Source organism: Acipenser ruthenus, chromosome 17 (genome assembly GCF_902713425.1).
Source record: "Acipenser ruthenus chromosome 17, fAciRut3.2 maternal haplotype, whole genome shotgun sequence".
Classification (NCBI taxonomy): domain Eukaryota; kingdom Metazoa; phylum Chordata; class Actinopteri; order Acipenseriformes; family Acipenseridae; genus Acipenser; species Acipenser ruthenus.
The window spans coordinates 33,139,912-33,161,647 of NC_081205.1; the positions used below are offsets into that span (position 1 = coordinate 33,139,912).

Below are 21,736 nucleotides of genomic sequence, written 5' to 3' on the forward strand. Positions count from 1 at the left end.
GAATCCTTGTAATCCTAACCACCACGCCACACTGCCTTTTACACCTGGGTTAAATCTGAATCATGGTGCAGCCATAACAATAACTTTGGCCCTTTTTAAACTCCATTTAAAAACAAGAATCAGTAAAGGTTTTTAGTTGTGACATTGTGGTTGCATCTGCACTTACTGCTCATTGAAACTAATTCCAGACCCGATCATTGCAGTTAAATTGCAATGCCAGTAACTGTCTTACCAACAAGTAAAAAAACACGATTCCATCAGGTATCCTGTGTCTGCACAAAGATACATCTAGATTGCAAGTTAATAACCAGTGGGGACCGTGCTGTTAACCAGTCACAGTGCTGTAGCTCCCAGAGAGTAAATCATTATATACGTGTGGCTGTCAAGAGCCTCCTCTATTTCAAACCCTGGCTGTAACGGTCCATTACTGTAGACAGACAGGGCTTCAGATCTTCGATTGCAGCTTCAGAATCTGCAGATTGTCTGTGGTGTGGTCCACATAGTGCCCACATTATAAAAACTTGGTGCCACGGATTCACACAGGAGGCATTGATCTTTCAGCTGCATCTGTAACTGCGATGCAACGTTTATTTAACAGAACAGTGGTGCACAGAATGTGTCTTTTAATCTCTCAAAGCTCACAAACAAACAAACAACTCTGAGAAAATTACAAAGATTTTAAAGTAAGCTATTGCTATATTGTTGTTTTTCACTAGTACCATTACCGGTTTCATTTTATTTACAAAGAAAACATATTTACAATTTCACTGCAAAATCCTTGCTAAACTCTGGCCCAGAAGCCCTAGGGTGTATGCAGCAGTGCAAGGGAATGCTGGATTGTAATTATCAGGAATAATAAGGGTATTATTAGCTGCCACATGCATACCCTGCCCTGTGGAACTATTGCAATAAAGTGATCCCTCCCAGTGAGGGATCGCTAACTGTTAGTTAAATGCAGATTTGTGAAAACGACAGTCACAAGGATGGCTTGGGTAGTTGTTCATACTGTACAATAATTAATTAAGCTTCGGAAATGTGAAATATATTTCCATCTGTTCAGAAAACCTAAATCAAGCTTTTTCTCTGACACGTTTTTAATGAAGCAGGGATATGATAACACTGATTTTCTCGCTCTCAGCAAACTTGAAAGGTTGTGTTCATTTCTTTTGTACATATATATACTTGCTAGAACCAAAGTCATTGTATTTATCTTACTATGCTTTGCCACTGGCACTTCACTGTGCTTTACTGCACTCCTACATTCTACAATGGTGTACTACTGTCCCCTTCCTGGAACATTCAAAGAGGGTCTAAGGAGCTTCCTAACACGCTTTCCATTTCTGTTTTAAAGCAAATTAGTGTCAGAAAAGTGTGCTACCATGCAGTTGACCCCACTTTTGGGTTACTCCTATGAAAGGGCTGATATCAATTTAAAGGCAGCATTAGGTGCCTGTCCACATTTAGCCTGGTAAGGGTCCCAGTGAGTCCTTGATTTGCAGATTAAAATGAGAGGAAATGAACAGTGCTTTTGTCATGTTGTTTCATTCACAGGGATGCTCTAGTGTTAGTACTGTAAAGCAGAGCTGGCTAAATCTATACAGCCACCTCCAGAGGGTGTTGCAGAATACAAGCACAGGCAGTGAGTGGCTAGACTGCAGACTACACTGTTTGTTGTTGCTCTGCCCTGTCCTTGCCTATCAAAGTTCTGTCCAGGACAGTGTGGCATGAGTGTTATGCAGCTGTATTAGTGTGCATTATCAATTCTGAGTGTCTGTATTCATGTGTGTGTCATGTGGAGGTATGCACAGTACCTGCGTGTCTCTGTGATGTACTCATCGTGAGCATGTGTACTGTATGTATGAGTGTGTGTGTGTAATGAAGTGAATGAGTGAGTGTCTAGCTCAGCCTCCAGTGGGAGGGTTCTCAGTGTAAATATGTTTAACTTACTCCTCAGACCAGCCTGAGATCCCACACAGACAGGCAGACAGGCAAGCAGGGAGGGAGGACTGTTCAGTAGCAGAGCACCACCATCAGAGAGAGAGAGGGACACACAGAGACAGACAGACCGAGAGAGAGCCACCTCAGAGCAGCCTCAGCCATCAGCAAGAGTGCATGAAAGACTCTGCCTTACCTTCAGCGCCAGAGTGACAGAGGACCTCTGGAAAGGACAGAGGGTTCCACAGGGAGATGAGTCAGGATTTCTCCAAACTGTCTGCTAGCTATCAGACCGCGCTTGATCTTGAAGAGACTCTGATGTTTAAACAGCTGTCTGAAAGTAAGTGGAAGGGCTTTGTTTCAGGTTTTCTATATATTGCACACATTCTTGGGGAAGTGTTAGTAGCGTATTAGGTTTTTAATTTGCTCACGTCTTCTTTTTATAGTTTTATAATGTGACAGACGTTTAATGATTGTTGGCTGACGATCTTGATTCAGTATCAAAACCCTTGATGCATTCAAAGCCAATTTGATTCTCCAAAACTCTGAACTGGGAATACAGTTCAGAGTTTTGAATACAACTGGGAATACAATATTTCTCTCTGTCCCCCTGTCTGTCTTTTTAACAGCTAGATATAGATGAACAGGCAGCTTTCATTTGAAACATTTGTTTCAAGGACAGAACGAATTGAACTTATCTGCCGCAAAGTAAAATCAAATTATAAATGTATTCTAATTGCAAAATGATTTGGTATTTTTAATGCAATTGTAAGACTGCAGCTTAAAGGCATTCTGTAAATACACTTTCCTCTCTGTATGTATCCAGAAATATAAATGGTTTCATTAATCTCAGTGCTATCAGGTCTACACCCATTTACTCCCAGTCTGATTAACACTTTGAAAAAAGCTTTCAGCTCACCGATGTCAAGCAAATTAGCCAATTAAACCTACAGTAAATGATCATGTTTAAAAATAAGACAGCCGTCTGTTAAAATGTAATACAGAGTTTATTCTCAGCTGAGCTTTTAGACGATGACTGTCAGTTCTGCACATAATGAATTACCAACCAATTATATAAAGAAAATAACAATAATATTGCTATTGCAGTGGAAGAGGAGCCCCGTGTGGCCGAAAGCTATCTTTAGAGCAAAGAGCGTTGTTTGATTTTCTAATAAAGACATTAGAAACTGGACTTTCGGTGGCTGATGTGAGCCCTCTGATTGACCCTAGCTGTCATGCTCTTCTCAGAGCAAGACACTCGCTTGGGAAAAACACTCAAGAGGAATTCACTTACAAGAGTGAAAACACATTGGGGTCTATTCCACTGATTCAAACTGTGACAGATCTAAATACAACCATCTAGAGAATGGGGATTTGATTTTACCATCCCCTCCAACAGTGTGTGCATGTGTGAGTCTCTTTAGTGTTCATTCGTCTTTAAATGTAGGTAAATGTCAGGTTTGGTCCTTCTTTCATATTTGTGGCAGTATTGAGTCACTGTCTAGGTCAATTGAATTGTCCACTGTCCGGATCAATTGAATAGTCCCATCTCTCTCATTAGGAGATATCTTGTGATCAGTACTGGGTGTATTTGTGTGTCTGGCTGCATATCTGTTTGTGGCGAGCCTTTCTTCCATTCAGAGAACTCCTTCCCTTGATTTCTTTTTGAGTCTCATTTCTTTTTAATGTGGTGGTGGACCACTATCGTAACTGCAAATATATTTTTGAAAGAGAATGTATCAGAAGACAAAGGACAATCTGAACGACCTCCAAACTGTCTTTCTGTCGATCTATCCCCACACACTGCTCAGGGAATAGTCATGGCTCAGCAGGGCTGTCCACAGAAACTCGCTGTGGTCTTTTATCCTGCCGGTGGCCCCCCTCCCCTCTCTGGGTTCAGAGGCAGCTAGAGGCTAACTGTGGCCTCTGTGGCCTGTGCTTCAAACCAGGACTGACCTCCTGATGCACCGCTAGCCTGCGGCTACTCAGGTTAAACTGTGCAAGCAACTCTCTCTGGGTTTTGATAATCAAACTGTGCCCAAGCAGAATTAGTGTGGGCAGCACATGCTGGATTGAAAGACAGCTTGAGGGAGGGAAAGAAATGTGAAAAAACAGCAGAGAGTTTAGACTGCATCCTCACTGCGTTGAAGCCAATGCTACTTTAGCAATACTATGAGAAGCATGCAGTGGTCTTTCCTGCCAGGCATACAACAGGGTAGGGTAGAATGTTAACAAGGGCTGCATTGAAGTGGGGTACATTTGGGTCATTTTATTTTATTGTTTTTTCAGTTATATGCATGAATGTAATTGCCCCAGTAAGTTGACCTTAACTCAGTGCAGCCTCCTTGGCTTGACATTTATATAACTTGATTTTCATTTTTTTTTTTTTTTTTTTTTTGGTTGGTTGGTTTTTTTGGATGGTTAAGAATGCCATTTCTTTAATTTAGTTAATGATTTTGCCTCTTATGGTCTGCTACTTAGATGATTCAAGACAAGAAAATATACAGCAGGTATATTTTCAAAAAATGTTTTCTTTTGTGCCAGAATCTACAGTCCAGTTCTTCTGTAGTTGAACTAATGTAAGGTAATTGTTTGTATTTGTGTCTTACCCAGGGCTCCGGTGTTTTTGAGGACCATGGCAAATCTGAGTCTCAATTGCTCCAGCCAGGAGTATCCCCAGCCCCCGGAGGACTCTCCCAATCTGTGCAATGGCAGCTCCCTGAACCACACCTTGAACCAGACCTGGAACCTGGAAGACTTCTTCTTGAGCAACGAGGAGCTGCTGATTAAATACCTGGGGCCCCGACGCTCCAGCGTGTTCCTGCCCGTCTGCATCACCTACCTCACGATCTTCGTGGTGGGAGTGTGCGGGAATGCCCTCATCTGCATGGTGATCGCCCAGCACAAGGTGATGAGGACACCCACCAACTACTACCTCTTCAGCCTGGCCATTTCCGACCTGCTGGTCCTGTTCCTGGGCATGCCTTTGGAGCTGTATGAGATGTGGAGCAACTACCCTTTCCTCTTCGGCAAAGAGGGCTGCTACTTTAAGACGTTCCTTTTCGAGACGGTGTGCTTCGCCTCCATCTTGAACGTGACGGCCCTGAGCGTGGAGAGGTACATCGCCGTGGTCCACCCGCTGAAGGCCAAGTATGTAGTGACCAGGACCCACGCCAAGAGAGTCATCTTCACGGTGTGGTTGATCTCCGTGCTCTGCGCCATCCCCAACACCAGCCTGCACGGGATCTTCTACCTGCTGACAGGCAGTGGCAAGGTGGTGAAGGAGTCAGCTATCTGCACCCTGGTGAAGCCGCGCTGGATCTACAACCTCATCATCCAGATCACCACCCTGCTCTTCTTCTTCCTGCCCATGGTGACCATCAGTGTGCTCTACCTGCTCATCGGGCTGCAGCTCAAGAGGGAGAAGATGCTCCAGGTGCTGGAGGCCAAGTCTGGCCTGGGCAGAGACAGCTACCAGAGCGGCCGCGCCCAGCAGCAGAAGATGAGGAGGAGACAGGTCACCAAGATGCTCTGTGAGTTTTTCCCTTTCCTGTTATCTTTCCTGTGAGTGAGTTTCAGACAAGGTGCTTCCAGTGCTGCTAGGGAAGGACTCACAGAAAATCAGTTAAGGATTTGCAGGTGAGTGCATCATGCTGTGTTGCGATCCCAAATTTCCCAAATTCTGCAGTTAATCTGTGAGACTCTCTGCCATGTTGAATTGAGCAGTCAATCACTAGTGTTGTTGTCTTTAATTGTCTATTGATTCGGCTATTTATGGTATCCCAAAAGCAGTGGTTTATAAAGGTAATCAAGGTAGAAAAAGAAAGAGGTTTGTGTGATATGACTCACACTAGACTTACACTATTCAGGCATTCTACAGCATAGAGGGGGGGGTGCCATGGTTTTATACACGGGGGCATTATTCAGTTATTTTCTCTGATATCACTGAACCCAACAATTACAATCTTTGTTGATCATTGGGCTCAGAACTTCAGATTGACGTCTGGATCTGTGTAGAGTTATTAACTGCGCACTGGGTGTGAAGGACCTGCTAATTTAACACCTTGTCAGGGATGGTGTCAGGGACGGGGTTTAGTTGCGAACTAGTGGGTATTATCAAGAAACTGCATGTATAAATGAGAGAAAAGGAAACACAATCAATACTGAAGAGCTCCCTCGGGTCCCCAAGCAGAGAAGAGCTTTTTTAGGTTCTATAAAAAGACCCCATTGCTTTCCATTCCTTTAGCTTGGAAAGGTGTGGGATTAGCTTGGTATTATCTGTTTGAGATCAGGCAATGCTGTGGTGCTGAGGGATACTATCTCATCATTGTGTCAGTGTGCTGAGGGATACTATCTCATCATTGTGTCAGTGTGTGCTTCGTATCCCAGAGATAATTACCCATTTGGGTTTGTTGCTCACAGGGTATTTCATCTCAAGGGAGACCATAGAAAGAAAGACTCTTTCCCGGGTCGATCTCCAGTCTACATGTACTCAGCTGAGCCCATTGGGTGCAGTGCATGTGCTGATAACAGCGCCGTTACTTTGATTTGAATTATACAACATGCTGTTTTACATGAGTTCCCAGGGTCCAACATCGGACCGGAAAGGAAAAATCTGAATGTCGGACCTGGACATAGGACCACAAAGGGTTAACTGACAGATGATTCCAATTGTTCTCTTACGCCTCAAGAATTTGTTTTTGTTTTGTTTTTTTGGACAGTGCCTGGAATCTTATTATCTGAGACACAGCAAATCAATTTGACAAAAAAAAAATGCTGCTCCAGTCATCCCTCCCAGTAGGACAAAGTTATTTTCCTGCCAGTATTTATTAAAAAGCAAAGTTCAGAGAGGCCCTATTACTGTGCAGTAGCAGCCAGAACTAAAACATGTCTCCTGGGGTGGATGTACTATTTATTTAATGCATTGAACACACAAAAACCTATCCCTGACCCTATCCCTAACCCTAACCCTGACCCTATCCCTAACCCTAACACTAACCCTGACCCTACCCCTAACCCTAACCCTAACACTAACCCTGACCCTATCCCTAACCCTAACCCTAACACTATCCCTGACCCTATCCCTAGCCCTAACCCTAACACTAACCCTGACCCTATCTGACCTGATGGATTGATAGATGATTACCATTTAATCAACTGAGGATGACAAGATGCATGGCTTTTATAATACCCATGTGTTCCCCTTGTATTAACGATCCTTGCCTGTGTTTTGCAGTCGTGCTGGTGGTGGTGTTCGGGATATGCTGGGCCCCCTTCCACACTGACCGGCTCACGTGGAGCTTCATCGAGCACTGGACGGGCGACAAGCACCTCGTCTTCCAGTACGTCCACATCCTCTCTGGGGTCTTCTTCTACCTCAGCTCGGCCGTCAACCCCATCCTCTACAACCTCATGTCAACGCGCTTCCGGGAGATGTTCAATGATGTCATGTGCCAGGGGTCGCACCGGCCGAATGGCAGGAAGTACTCCCTCAGCGTTACCCGGGTAACCACGCGCAGCGTTGTGGGCGAGCCGCCCCCCGGCCATGGGCCGGCACTCTCCGACGTGGAGGATTATGAGCTCTACCTGGAGTGCAACAACGAAAACGAGACGTCTTTCACTTAGCACCGGGGCTTTAACCCAGCATGGGACGGCATACTGGGGCTCCTTCTCTTACTGGGGCCCGACCTCCGTCAATTCCATCACTCTTTTTGAAAACTTTAAAACAACGAGCAGCGTGGAGACGTCACTGATGATCTCACGCAGTATGAGACACATACAGACATGCTCAAATTTGTTGGTACCCTTACAGCTTATTGAAATAATGCTTCATTCCTCCTGAAAAGTGATGAAATTAAAAGTTATTTTATCATGTATACTTGCATGCCTTTGGTATGTCATAGAATAAAGCAAAGAAGCTGTGAAGAGATGAATTATTGCTTATTCTACAAAGATATTCTAAATATTCTATTCGGGCAGCAGTGTGGAGTAGTGGTTAGGGCTCTGGACTCTTGACCGGAGGGTTGTGGGTTCAATCCCCAGTGGGGGACACTGCTGTTGTACCCTTGAGCAAGGTACTTTACCTAGATTGCTCCAGTAAAATCCCAACTGTATAAATGGGTAATTGTATGTAAAATAATGTGATATCTGTATAATGTGAAATAATGTATAATGTGATATCTTGTAACAATTGTAAGTCGCCCTGGATAAGGGTGTCTGCTAAGAAATAAATAATAATAATAAAATGGCCTGGACACATTTGTTGGTACCCCTTAGAAAAGATAATAAATAATTGGATTATAGTGATATTTCAAACTAATTAGTTTCTTTAATTAGTATCACACATGTCTCCAAACTTGTAATCAGTCATTCAGCCTATTTAAATGGAGAAAAGTAGTCATTGTGCTGTTTGGTATCATTGTGTGCACCACACTGAACATGGACCAGAGAAAGCAAAGGAGAGAGTTGTCTGAGGAGATCAGAAAGAAAATAATAGACAAGCATGGTAAAGGTAAAGGCTACAAGACCATCTCCAAGCAGCTTGATGTTCCTGTGACAACAGTTGCAAATATTATTAAGAATTTAAAGGTCCATGGAACTGTAGCCAACCTCCCTGGGCGAGGCCGCAAGAGGTAAATCGACCCCAGATTGAACAGAAGGATAGTGCGAATGGTAGAAAAAGAACCAAGGATAACTGCCAAAGAGATACAAGCTGAACTCCAAGGTGAAGGTACGTCAGTTTCTGATCGCACCATCCGTCGCTTTTTGAGCGAAAGTGGGCTCCATGGAAGAAGACCCAGGAGGACTCCACTTTTGACAGAAAAACATAAAAAAGCCAGACTGGAATTTGCTAAAATGCATATTGACAAGCCACAATCCTTCTGGGAGAATGTCCTTTGGACAGATGAGTCAAAACTGGAGCTTTTTGGCAAGTCATATCAGCTCTATGTTCACAGACGAAAAAATGAAGCTTTCAAAGAAAAGAACACCATACCTACAGTGAAACATGGAGGAGGCTCGGTTATGTTTTGGGGCTGCTTTGCTGCGCCTGGCACAGGGTGCCTTGAATCTGTGCAGGGCACAATGAAATCTCAAGACTATCAAGGCATTCTGGAGCGAAACGTACTGCCCAGTGTCAGAAAGCTCTGTCTCAGTCGCAGGTCATGGGTCCTCCAACAGGATAATCACCCAAAACACACAGCTAAAAGCACCCAAGAATGGATAAGAACAAAACATTGGACTATTCTGAAGTGGCCTTCTATGAGTCCTGATCTGAATCCTATCAAACATCTATGGAAAGAGCTGAAACTTGCAGTCTGGAGAAGGCACCCATCAAACCTGAGACAGCTGGAGCAGTTTGCTCAGGAAGAGTGGGCCAAACTACCTGTTAACAGGTGCAGAAGTCTCATTGAGAGCTACAGAAACGTTTGATTGCAGTGATTGCCTCTAAAGGTTGTGCAACAAAATATTAGGTTAGCGGTCCCATCATTTTTGTCCATGCCATTTTCATTTGTTTTATTATTTACAATATTATGTTGAATAAAAAATCAAAAGCAAAGTCTGATTTCTATTAAATATGGAATAAACAATGGTGGATGCCAATTACTTTTGTCAGTTTCAAGTTATTTCAGAGAAAATTGTGCATTCTTCGTTTTTTGTGGAGGGGTACCAACAAATTTGAGCACGTCTGTATCTCATTCTAGTCCAGAATAAACAAGTATGTCAAGTGACAGCCAAGGCTGCGTATTCCAAATGAGTGAAACGTGAAAAAGTCAGATCACCACAACTACATCCACTGCATGCACGTGTAAAAATCTCATTTCAACATTCATACAAGCAGACAGACAGATGCCTTTATATATTCCAGATTGTGCTACTCTGAGGTCAATAGCCTGTGCTAGAGTATGCCCATACCAAAACACACTAGACTCTGGCACTCTTAATAAATTGTTCTAAAGAATGTCCTTGGTAAAGCAGAGGGGCAGCCTTTATGAAGGTGGAATGAATGTTACATCGTGTCCAATTCAATAAGGGTCACCAGCTTGAGTTCAGCTGGACAGTGCATGTTTTTGGAAGAGCTCTGTAAGTGTGTTTTACTGTGACATGCGCACTGTCTGTGAAGTGGTTTTTGTCCTTATTCGTTCATGTACCGGCCGCTCGGGTTGGAGCTGTTTGCTTGTAAATAAAGTATTTTATTGCTTGTTTGCATTTCCAGTTTCAGATCTGTACAGAAAACAAGTTATCCTTTTTTAATTTTCATATTATTTTATTTATAATTATAATGTGGTGCATCGGTTTTGGTTTTAAAAAATACATAATTTTGTATGGATAGATAGATAGATAGATAGATAGATAGAAAGATAGATAGATAGACAGATAGATAGATAGATAGATAGATAGATAGATAGATAGATAGATAGACAGATAGATAGACAGATAGATAGACAGATAGATAGACAGATAGACAGATAGATAGACAGATAGATAGATAGATAGATAGATAGATAGATAGATCGATCGATCGATCCACCTATCACAAAGGAAGTTGACATTGCTTTTAACCAAAATATAGCTAAAATACCAAAATATAAATATTACAATAATACAATTTAGTTTTATTAAATGTTTAAATACCCAAATAAATTATAAAACTGGTATACACTACTCAATAAAAATAAAAAAGCAACAATATTCTTCACGCAGCCACTTGACTAATGATCAAGTCTGAAGTCTAAAGGGTGTACCTGGTTTTAAGGGGGCGGTGCACAATGATCCTCTGAAGCTGCCACAGTTTATTGTAGAACATGTGAAAGGTCCATCTGGCTAATGTTTTTCCTGTATGTTTGTGGTGTTATTTAATATTTCATTTGTACTCCTTTGATTTTTTTTAGTAATGTATGTTTTCATTGTTTCCATGGAGGCATGTACCCTATATAGAATAGATATATATATAGCCAGATAACAATGGCAGCCCCCTAAGAATGTGCGCTCCCTCGTTTCTGGGGGTTCACGATGTCACATGCCTGCTAGCCATGGGTGTTCTAAACAGAATGCAACAGGTTCATTGAATAGAGCCATTGCAGGTCATTACTGAGCATGCACACAAAGGTTACTGGTGACATCGGCAGCACAGCCATTCGCTCAGTGCTGTCAGCACCTTTTTAATCATCCTCTGAGATCAACAGCGAAGTCTATGACATTTAAACACAAGAGGCAAACTTCACGTAGGTCACAAAGACACTCCTGAGGATTTCTCTAGGACGCGCTAGGCCGGCAGGAGCAGCACAACACGACAATAGAGTTTTTATTCGCTGTCTCACATGCTGCTTGTACTTTCAATGCCTGGACAGAAAAGGTTAAGGCACTCTTGTTCAGGCTCGAACATCAGAATATATATACATATATAATAATAATAATAATAATAATAATAATAATAATGTATTGAAATGGACATTTTTAATCTTCCCAGTCTAGCAGATGAACAACAACATCATCATTGTGTCCTGTGTTATTGTAGGAAGTAGCGAGTGACGTAGCAGGGAGGGCAATGCACTTGCTCTCGTCTTTACATGAAGTGTCTCTCCTTACTGTGTATTTACATATTAGTTACTTAGTAAATCTGTGTGTCCTTACACATCATCACATGAAATAGTAGGTATTGCTGTGGAGAGTGTGTGTTGTGTTTCCTACTCTTTGGGACTGCAGCCTGCTTGGCTGTGCTGTACAGCAGGTCAGAGCTATCCTGGACCTGTTCTAGGTAGAGAGCTGCATCAAACACCTTCCGGCACTTTCTCCTCTCTTTTCTTCTTGTTTTCACTGTTGTTGTATTTAAGCCCTGTACTGAACCAGTGCCTGGGGCAGCTGTAACTTTACACACACCAAGACAGGAAGCTTTGCGGGGATTGAAATCCAATTATCAGTCAATTGAGCACAGTCGCTCAGTCAGATCAGTGTGTGTGTGTGGAGGGATTTCACTCAGGTGTGGGAATCAACAAAGCTTTGTTTGTAAAGCCGAGGGCGTTCATAATAGCGGGCTCTGGGCTCCAAATAACCCACAGGAAAATGTTCAACCACACCATAAATGAGATCAAAACGACCCAACAAGAAATGTTGTTACTGCCGTTTTTAACTCATAGCTTGATCAATATCAGTTCCATACTCTGTGAAGCATTCTTTAAAGAGCAAGTAGCATGGTTCTGAAAAATATAGCTCTATACATCCCCACATGCTGCTACAACTGTTTAAGAAGTTTAGTGAACAAAGCACTTTGCTGTCCTCTAGGGGGCAAAATGCAGCAAATACACACAAGTTGAGAAAAAGCGAGCACATCCCTTCATGCATTGCAGTACCCACAGACCGTGCTTCCAAATCACCCCAAAAGAAAAACAAAAGACAGACAATATTATTGTATTCATTTTCTTAGAATGTATTTCATCTATACATATATTTAATATATATATATATATATATATATATATATATACACACTTATTGCCACCTGGGTGCAATTTGCATTTCCAGTTACACTGTACCCAGTACCTCTATAAACCAAACGGAAAGGGCAAACAGGAACCCTGGTAGTGGTGTGAACTCTACCCTCCAGGGATAAGCTGTGTACAGGAGCCTGTGCATTACAGACTAAAATAACGCAGCCTCTTAATCCTCTTCTGCCATTTGTACACAGGAGGAAGGGTAAAAAACTGCAATACATGCAGGCGATGCCACGATGAGCCAGAACCAGCAACAAGGTCCAGGGTACAGGTACGTACATCTACAATTCCAACACAAACAAGGGATATACTGGAGTTTGTATTTTTATTTTATAGGTGACCAGTATGCGAACTTGCAAAAGAAACTGCTGCAAGTATACACAATATTGATTAAACTCCAGTATCAAAAGTGTTCAGTTATCCAAACCGGGCTTGATCCCAGTTCGCATTGATAAGTTACTGAACTGGACAGTGGGCTCACAAGCAGGTCTGTTTGCCCAGCCGTGACTACAGGCAATTAGAGACAGGTGGCGAGGTGCTGATTTCAGACACTAGAAACACTGTACAGCACCGCAGCCATACAAGAGAGAAAAACAATTAAACACAGAAATGCGGGATTCAAATGAAGACAGAAAACAGACACAGTACAAATTAAAAAGTTAATAAACTATGGCTTTTTTATACATTAAAACACAGTAAAGACGATTTTCACTAAAAACAAAAACAAACAAAAACTAAAAATCAGACAACTTCAACAATTAGATATTTCCTGTAAACCGCTTAAAGCCCCCAACAGAGCAAGGAGACGGCCACTTGGGGTAAGTTTGTTTTTCTGGTAATCACTAGGGTTAAAAAGGAGGGGACACATTTCTTCCCATCCCCAAATATATCAATAAAGTAGATTTGAAAACACCCTTGTGGATTTACTATAAATGACGATTCAAAGAGAGACCCCTTCAGGCTGTCTGCTGGACGTCACAAAGTAGGAATCAAGCTTTTTGTTATAGGAAGCTCTTATACCTCTCCACCAACAGCTACAGCAGCACAGCCTCATTTTAAAGGTGCCCCAAACTTTCATACAGATTACATTGCAGAAACTACTGAGCTTCAGTGATCACCAACATTCCTTATCAATAATTCTATCAAAAGCATTTTTATGTAAGAACTGTTTTGTCCATAATTTATTCTATTCCAACAACTACTATTCAAGGAAAGTGTCAATAGTCTATCCACATACCCCCCCCCCCCCCCCCCCTCCTTTTAGCTTTATCTGAAAGTTGGAGAATTTTTTTTTTGCTATAACTTACCTTTGTTCTCCCCTCCCCTTCAAATTCTTTAGTCTGGTATTAAATATATAAAATGTTAAACCAGGTAGAGAAGTAGCAGACATTAGTGTGATTTAGACTTCTACATAGGTATATATACAATGGGTGTGTGCATTGCCTCTTTTCAGTAATCCCCTGGGCAGTGGTTTGGGTATAGTGGTACAGAAGCCCAGGTCAGCGCTCCCTCACAGAAGCTAACACTACAACAGGTAAATCATGGTAATGAATACATCCTCACAACAAGGTATTTACAATGACCGACACACACACACCTGTAACAGGAATGCTCCCGGCTACCTCAGGAGACCTTCCAGTGACTTGTACAGGCGTGGATATCCAACCAGAAACCGGCGATGCCAGAGTGTTTGTACAGCAGCAAAGCAGAGAGAAGGATTTCCAGCGATGCCAGCGTGTTTGTACAGCAGCAAGGCAGAGAGAAGGATTTCCAGCGATGCCAGCGTGTTTGTACAGCAGCATGGCAGAGAGAAGGATTTCCAGCGATGCCAGCGTGTTTGTACAGCAGCAAGGCAGAGAGAAGGATTTCCAGCGATGCCAGCGTGTTTGTACAGCAGCAAGGCAGAGAGAAGGATTTCCTCACAGTGGTAGGGTGACTCAGTTATCTATGTGTTGTGTAGGAAGCTGCTGATGTACTCTGTACCACCAGTTCAGTGTTAAGTTAATGTTTCTGTAGTGACTAAAAAGCTGCACCTCCTTTAACTAGATGTTACTGTTGTATAAACTCTTATGGCAATGTTGACAGAGTTACACACACAAGAAACCCACTGGCCTGCCTTTAGGGTCAGCAAAGACTTTTCTGTCCAAAGTTTTAAAAACAATTTAGCAGACCATCTAAATATTGAATCCATTAGACTTGTAATACAACCCTTTTGTGTATTAAGGTTACATGGGTGTCTCTTTCAGTGATTTTAACCCTTAAAGTGTTCTGGTTTAATCAGAGGTTTTATAGGGATCTGCCACTAACTAGATCAACTGAACAGCGCACAGAATCTTACACATCTTCCAAAGTGCATCTCACCAACATGTTCTACTGCAGCTGCTATGCTGACAACAGCTTTCGGAGAGGTACGCTGCTTCCACAAGCTAGCTAACTCCCTCACAGTGGAGGCAGACTAAACCGTCAATGATACAACAGAATCTGAACTTCTACATCACTGGAACGTGAGCGAATCCATCTCTGAGCCTTCACTGACACGCCAACCTGTCCGAAACTCTTTTCAACACAAGCCACATGACTGCATTTGAATTATGGCTCAGTTAGTCTTGAAACGGCTTTAAAAGGATCTACCCAGTACCTCTATAAACCAAACGGAAAGGGCAAACAGCTGTGAAGACATAAAAAGCAACAACAGCTGTGATAAAGATAACTGACAAAATCCAAGAAACATAAGAGCAACAGCTGCGATGAAGATAACGACAACGTTGTTTTGCCATTGTATTCAGTGTTAATCATTAAATCTCTTATCATCCTGTTTGTTACTTTTTAAATGCTGCTACATAGCAAGGATAGCTGCGCCATAATTCAAACTAACTTTGAACAATCCTAACTTTACAGAAAGATAACTTTACATAATCGCTGATTAAATAGTTTAGATTAATACTGAATAAAAATACAAATAAAACAGTTCCATTTGGAGCAGAGTTATCTTTCTGTCACCCTGCTTGTGGAAGCACGCTGGCTTTCAATACCCCACTGTGCAGCACGCCTCAGAGCTGCCGTGCTGTGCGAGCGAGAGAAGAGCGATGGGTTTAGTCTTCGTCCTCCTCGTCCTCGCTGATGTGGTACGTCCGGGCGGAGCCGGCTTGCGGGGATGGCGGGGGGGAGATCTTGGTGAAGAAGGGCAGCCGGAAGGTGGGCGAGGGGGAGCGCTCCCTGCTGGGGCTGCTGTTGGGACTCTGCCGTGGGCTGATCGCCTGCAACATCCGTCCCTTCCCTTCCTTCAGGATGTGTTTCTGCAAGAAACAATAACAGTAAGAGGTGAGAAGAGGCATGGAAAAGAGACTCCCACTGCAGAGTGGTCATTTCAGGCTTCATTACAAACCTGTGATAATAAGGTCTGGAATTGCTATGCATTATAATACTGGCATAAAAGGAACAACATGGACAAAAATAAGACTCCTATTGCATAGCAGTTTCACCCATTCTGGGTTTTTACTATGAGCTTGATTAGCCCACAGTGTATAGGTAACAAGCACAGCTGTATCTTATTAAACCAGGAATGGATCAAACTGCTATGCAATCCCTGAATAATCACACACATGCACAAAAACCAAAAGCTACGAGAACATGGATAAACCATGTACGCATGCACGCACGCACAGTGCCCTCACAACCTAACCTTACGATTATCCTGTGAGGACTCCCCTTCCCACTGAATCACACACACACACACACTGAGCCCTCAGAACCTTACGATTATCCTGTGAGGACTCCCCTTCCCACTGAATCGCTTACCAGCGCCCCCTCGGGTCCAAACATCTGCAGGAAGTTGCCGATGAACTCCCGGGATTTCTCCTCCCATTTCTGGATCAGGTCTATGCTCTTCTCCTCCACCTTCTGAACAAACTCCTTGGAGCGCTCCTCCACATTCTTCACCTTCTGCTTCACCTTGTCCACGCGCTCCTGCAGGTGGTACTTCTTCTCCTGTAGAAGGACAGAGATTCAGTCAGGCAGACATACAATTTATCACACACCACCCTCCCAACCACTGCTTTAGAATCCATTTACTTTTTCAGTTTCGGGGGTTAGGGTTAGGGTTAGGGTTAGAGTTAGGGTTAGGGTTATTTGACAGAACAGTCCTCTCACTCACATTGATAAAGCTGACATTGAGTTCCTTGGCTGTGTACCCCCTCTGCAGGTTCCTCCGCACGTACACGTCATAATCACGCACAATCCGCGTGATGATGTCAGACGTGGAGATGCCTTCCGTCCGCTGCGTGGGGGCAAACATGCCTGCAGGGGATAGAGCAGGAGACTGTGCTTCACTTTGCAATCCACTGGGAAACACATAGGGAAACCGAGTGCAGTGCACTGCACTCGGAGATAAACCCTGCATTAAACTGCACTGCACTCGGAGATAAACCCTGCATTAAACTGCACTGCACTCGGAGATAAACCCTGCATTAAACTGCACTGCACTCGGAGATAAACCCTGCATTAAACTGCACTGCACTCGGAGATAAACCCTGCATTAAACTGCACTGCACTCGGAGATTAAACACAATGGGGAAGTGTGAGTCTGACCTGCTGTGATACACACCTGCTTCTTTAATGTGCTTGTAGACGTCATCACTTCCTGCAGAGGAGTATGGAATATCGTCATGGGCCACAAAGTCAATCTGAAATAATAAAATACCATTTAAAACAGGCAGCAATTCCACCAGTGACCAAAACAAAGCTGCTTTTCCACTGTCAGGCATTGCAATGGTACACAGAGGTATGCTCTCAAACCTGCTGTTCACACAGAGGTATGCTCTCAAACCTGCTGTTCACACAGAGGTATGCTCTCAAACCTGCTGTTCACACAGAGGTATGCTCTCAAACCTGCTGTTCACACAGAGGTATGCTCTCAAACCTGCTGTTCACACAGAGGTATGCTCACAAACCTGCTGTTCACACAGAGGTATGCTCACAAACCTGCTGTTCACACAGAGGTATGCTCTCAAACCTGCTGTTCACACAGAGGTATGCTCTCAAACCTGCTGTTCACACAGAGGTATGCTCACAAACCTGCTGTTCACACAGAGGTATGCTCACAAACCTGCTGTTCACACAGAGGTATGCTCTCAAACCTGCTGTTCAGACTTGAAGTAATTAAAAAGTAATTTAAAAATCCTTTTACATTGCCGCTTAATGAGACCCAAGAGCACATGTATTGCGTAAAGAGCAATGCAAGCTGAAGAGAAAGCATCTTCCCTTTTGACAGCACATGATCTGCACCAGCGAGCAGGGTAGCTTGGAGCAGCGTGTGCATGTACAGTAAAAGCAGCATTGTTTCCAGCCCTGAACTCTGTCCTCAGCAGGCCTGTGTCGGTACGCTGTGTTTAATAACTCCCTGATCTGGAGAGATGCCTAGAAGTTATAAGATAAGAACGATCAATCACAGGCGTTGTGATGCTGTTTACAGGCAGCTCGCTCACCCTGCTCTTTCAAACAGTTCAAATGTCATATTTTGTACAGGTTACATGACAGTAATGAGAGGCTTTGTTATTGTGCGACTCTGCCAGCAGTACTCATACCCGGTGCTTCGTGAGGAACTCCCACGAGAGGGACCAGGGCGCGTTGCGGACGACCTCGTCGACGTACCGGCAGTGACTCACCGCGTCGTACCGCTCGTCCTCATTCATCACCGTGAAGCCCTTGAACTTGTGGGTTAGATCATCGTCGCACACTGAGGGGGGAGGGGGGCAGTGTTTGCAAGTGTATAAATATACGTAAAAAAAATTTAATTATTTGAACTCAGGTTAAAACAATCCACTCTCCACACTTGCAAACAAAACCAGACCAGACTGAAACAGCAACGGCTAACAGCCCAGCCTCTGTGACTCACCTCCTACTATGAGATGTGTGTTTGGGAACAGCTGCTTCGCCTGCATGAGCGCGCGGGCGTGGCCGGAGTGGAACATATCGAAGATCCCGTCAGCATACACCCGAACCGGCCGCTCCACTGCGAGAGAAGAAAGGGGAGGAAGAGGTGAGCCAACAGGACAGGGGGTAAGCAGCCAATAGAACAGGCAGTTCATGCATCCCCAATAGTACAGAAGAGATGAACCACCAGGAGACAGAACAGTATGAAAATGATCTGCTGGGGGGGTTGTAATTCTAGGAACCAGTTACATTGTGGTCTGGTTCTTTATTTGATCTATTTCTATTGTTGATCCTTGGTCTAATCCACACAAATCTCTTCCCTGGTTCCATGAAAAGCCCATTTCTTTCCCCTAGTTCTGGTCCCAGCCCAGTACTCACACGGCGTACCCCGCCGGGCCTCCTCCAAGGTGACCCGGATGTACGGAGTGTTGTATGGGACCTCGATCTCATCTGCAAAGGGGGCCGGTTCAGTCAGACCCTGAAAGAGACCGGGATACACGGCTCAGAACACACACTGCACTAGAGCTGCACAAACCAGTTATTCGATAATTCACACTGAGCTCTCCACACAAACCAGATGCTGACAATCAGGGGAGGGGCATTGCTGTTGACTAGGCTAATTAGCTGGGAGGTCTGTGTCATTTTCCTTATAAAATGCCCTTCCCTGCCCCCGGCCCCCCACAGCCCACCTACCACAGAGCAGCGTGGCATCTTCGCTGGCTTGACGTCTTTCTCTGCCTCCCCATTCGAGCCCTCCTTCTTCCTCTTCCGTGAGGACTTGCCTGAGCCGTGAGCCTCCATCTCCGAGACCTGGGATTCAAGCAGGTCAGCAACTGATTAAACAGCAGTGTTTCAGCACGCCACACACAAACACACACACACACACACACACACACACGCACACACACACACTGGCATGTGAAATCCAGCAGCAGCAAAGGACTGCAGCCACAGAATCAGCCCACACTGTTAATATTCAGGGATGGTGCACAACAGGTTATGTTGCCGGTGTTGCTTTGACAGAAAAGCAGATGTGGTCCCAGAATAGTCTTTTTAACTTTACTCTGGGGAAAACAAGGCAGCACAGTTTAGTAAGATTACTGGTAAAATTACTTTTATATGTTGCCTTGTGATCAATCTAGATTTAATGCAACACCCACAAATATCACAGCACTGTACAAAATGCTACAATTATACAGAAGGAATTCAGTTCATAAGATATTTTTACAGACTGAAATTATGCTTTTTCTGCCTAGATGGCACTGTTGCACCACATGAATACAGAATGAACTTCCACCCAAATGACTGTGTCTTTATATGTGTTATTTAATCATCTCCACATACCAGAGGAGATCCAACCTCGCTTTCCAGTCAATGCACCCTGGACAGGTTTTGGGGGTATTGGCAGAAGGTATATTGAAGAAACCAAATGCATCTGCATCTCAATTCTTTGTTTCTGCAGTTAATATCTGTATTCATACAGAATAAGGACTACAGAGCAATGCAAGCTGAAGAGAAAGCATGATCTGCACCAGCGAGCAGGGTACCTTGGAGCAGCGTGCGCATGTACAGTAAAAGCAGCGTTGTTTCCAGCCCTGAACTCTGTCCTCAGCAGGCCTGTGTCGGTACACTGTGTTTAATAACTCCCTGCTCTGGAGAGATGCCTAGAAGTTATAAAATAAGAACCATCAATCACAGGCGTTGTGATGCTGTTTACAGGCAGCTCGCTGACACCCTGCTCTTTCAAACAGCTTGGAACCTGATGATGACCCAGAGTGGGGGCAGTAAAAATAGCTGCTTTCTCTCGGGGGGTGGGGGGGTGGGTGTGTGCGGAGACAGCTGCATGAAACTGCACCACCTCTCCTTATCCAGCTCAGTGCTTCTGACAGGAAATCTGCACTCCCACTGTCTCTCAGGTGGCTTTATTATTACGATCATCATTATAACACATCTGTATGTGGATAACCCCCTTTGTGTTTTTGTTCTACAGCTTTAAAATATCACTCACATAAACAGGGTGACAATCGTGTGCCCCTGCTGCTTTAGTGACTGCAAACAAACTGGACACTTAACAAAATGCGCATGGCACACAGCAGCGCTGGAGTGTCGCTTTCTAACAAAACAATCGATCTAATTTCTCTGAAACTGGACTTCAATTCATCGCTCTGTCTTGATCGTATTGTTCTATTGAATGGGGGTCTCTCCACTCCCCTGGTCCAAAAGGGGTGTCGTGTTTATTTATTAAAATTAATACATACATAGTAAATAAACACCCAAACACGTTTCATTGTGGCTACTTAATTTGAGAGCTGTACACTCACCACGACTTTAGAAATCTGTCATCCGTACATGAAGAAAACACACACAAGAGCAGCATCTGTTTCTTGCTTCGTGTAAGATGACAACCTAATCGTATCATGCCGCTGCATAGACTTGGTATAATTAAATCTGCTTCTTATAAAAGCTGGGATGAAGCAAGAATTAGGTTGTTTTAATTTTCCCATCCTCGGCCTCTCGTCTAGGCCTATGGCTAGCTTTTAGTTGTACACAAAGGGTATAACTTAACGCATTCTCTGATCGTTTCCGATTCTCTGATCAAATCGTTTGTCTTTTCCTGTTTAGTAATGCATAGGGCAAGTATCCGTTCATTAATAAAACATCAATCGTCTGTCTACACCGGTAACTTTCACTAATGAAAGTCAACTTGAATTCTCGCCTCTAGTCTTATCTTTCAGTAGTTTCTTCTCTGCCTTAGACTTTGCTCCACCCGGCGTTTAAACACACACATTCCTTTGGCATATCATAATGACATTCCATTGTGCATTGAGTCTTTGTTCGCTACTTTTTAAACTTTAAAAGTCGATGTAAAACGCAACAACTAACCTGTTTTGGGGGTGTACTGTCTGTACTGTTACCGGGTCGTGAATTCTTCTTAAAAACTATAACTGTGTATTGAGTGGCGGCCTCTTTCTGCGAGTGTATCCTGCCCCTTGCTCTGTACAGATTCAAGTCAGAAGGTTTGCTTATATAAATAGTATTACGGGTTTTAAACAGGATCCCTTAAAGAGACAGGAGCCCCACAGACCTGACAGCTAAGCAGGAACTGCAGCGCACTCACTCCTTCAGGAAATGATGTGTTCAATTCAAACCGAGCAAAGGTAATCTGATCCTCTTCATAATGGTCTTTGCACCTGACTCTGCCATCTAGAGGCTGGAAGAATCGTGTCCAAGACAACATCGTTTAAACTTGTAATTTGTTGCAGATGTAATCCCTCACATGTATTGTGGAATATATAAAAGCTGCATATCCCTGTTGCAAGTCAGTTTCAGACACCATGGGCAAAGCAGATTTGTTAGTTTGTCAGAGGGCAACAATGAGC

General features: G+C 43.6%; 2 protein-coding genes across 3 annotated transcripts; one reads left to right on the plus strand and one right to left on the minus strand.

The window, feature by feature from the left end:
* The first annotated feature begins 1,989 nt into the window (after nt 1–1,989).
* On the plus strand, nt 1,990–8,918 carry LOC117422853 (neuromedin-U receptor 1-like). The gene is made up of 3 exons (XM_034038053.3): nt 1,990–2,275; nt 4,549–5,468; nt 7,172–8,918. Exons 2-3 carry the CDS (start codon nt 4,571–4,573, stop codon nt 7,558–7,560), a joined length of 1,287 nt encoding a protein of 428 aa, XP_033893944.2. The 5' UTR covers nt 1,990–2,275; nt 4,549–4,570; the 3' UTR covers nt 7,561–8,918.
* Nucleotides 8,919–13,076: 4,158 nt separating this feature from the next.
* On the minus strand, nt 13,077–21,562 carry LOC117423511 (choline-phosphate cytidylyltransferase A-like). 2 transcript variants are annotated; one of them, XM_034039433.3, is made up of 10 exons: nt 21,240–21,562; nt 19,904–20,020; nt 19,050–19,166; nt 18,735–18,834; nt 18,319–18,435; nt 18,008–18,159; nt 17,029–17,107; nt 16,579–16,721; nt 16,224–16,412; nt 13,077–15,721 (listed from the first exon to the last, which is right to left on the minus strand). In XM_034039433.3, exons 3-10 carry the CDS (start codon nt 19,155–19,157, stop codon nt 15,518–15,520), a joined length of 1,092 nt encoding a protein of 363 aa, XP_033895324.3. In that variant the 5' UTR covers nt 19,158–19,166; nt 19,904–20,020; nt 21,240–21,562; the 3' UTR covers nt 13,077–15,517. The 2 variants fall into 2 exon arrangements, with proteins under 2 accessions (XP_033895324.3, XP_033895323.3); XM_034039432.3 differs by lacking the exon at nt 19,904–20,020 and having other exon boundaries at nt 21,240–21,556.
* Between the last annotated feature and the right edge of the window lie 174 nt (nt 21,563–21,736).

Coding starts and splice junctions, on each gene's coding strand:
- LOC117422853 (XM_034038053.3), top strand. CDS start 4,571: ATGGCAAATCTGAGTCTCAATTGCTCCAGCCAGGAGTATCCCCAGCCC. Junction 5,469..7,171: donor ACAGGTCACCAAGATGCTCT/GTGAGTTTTTCC, acceptor TGTGTTTTGCAG/TCGTGCTGGTGGTGGTGTTC.
- LOC117423511 (XM_034039433.3), bottom strand. CDS start 19,157: ATGGAGGCTCACGGCTCAGGCAAGTCCTCACGGAAGAGGAAGAAGGAG. Junction 18,436..18,734: donor GGCCCGGCGGGGTACGCCGT/GTGAGTACTGGG, acceptor CTTCTCTCGCAG/TGGAGCGGCCGGTTCGGGTG. Junction 17,108..18,007: donor AGTTCCTCACGAAGCACCGG/GTATGAGTACTG, acceptor TTATTATTTCAG/ATTGACTTTGTGGCCCATGA.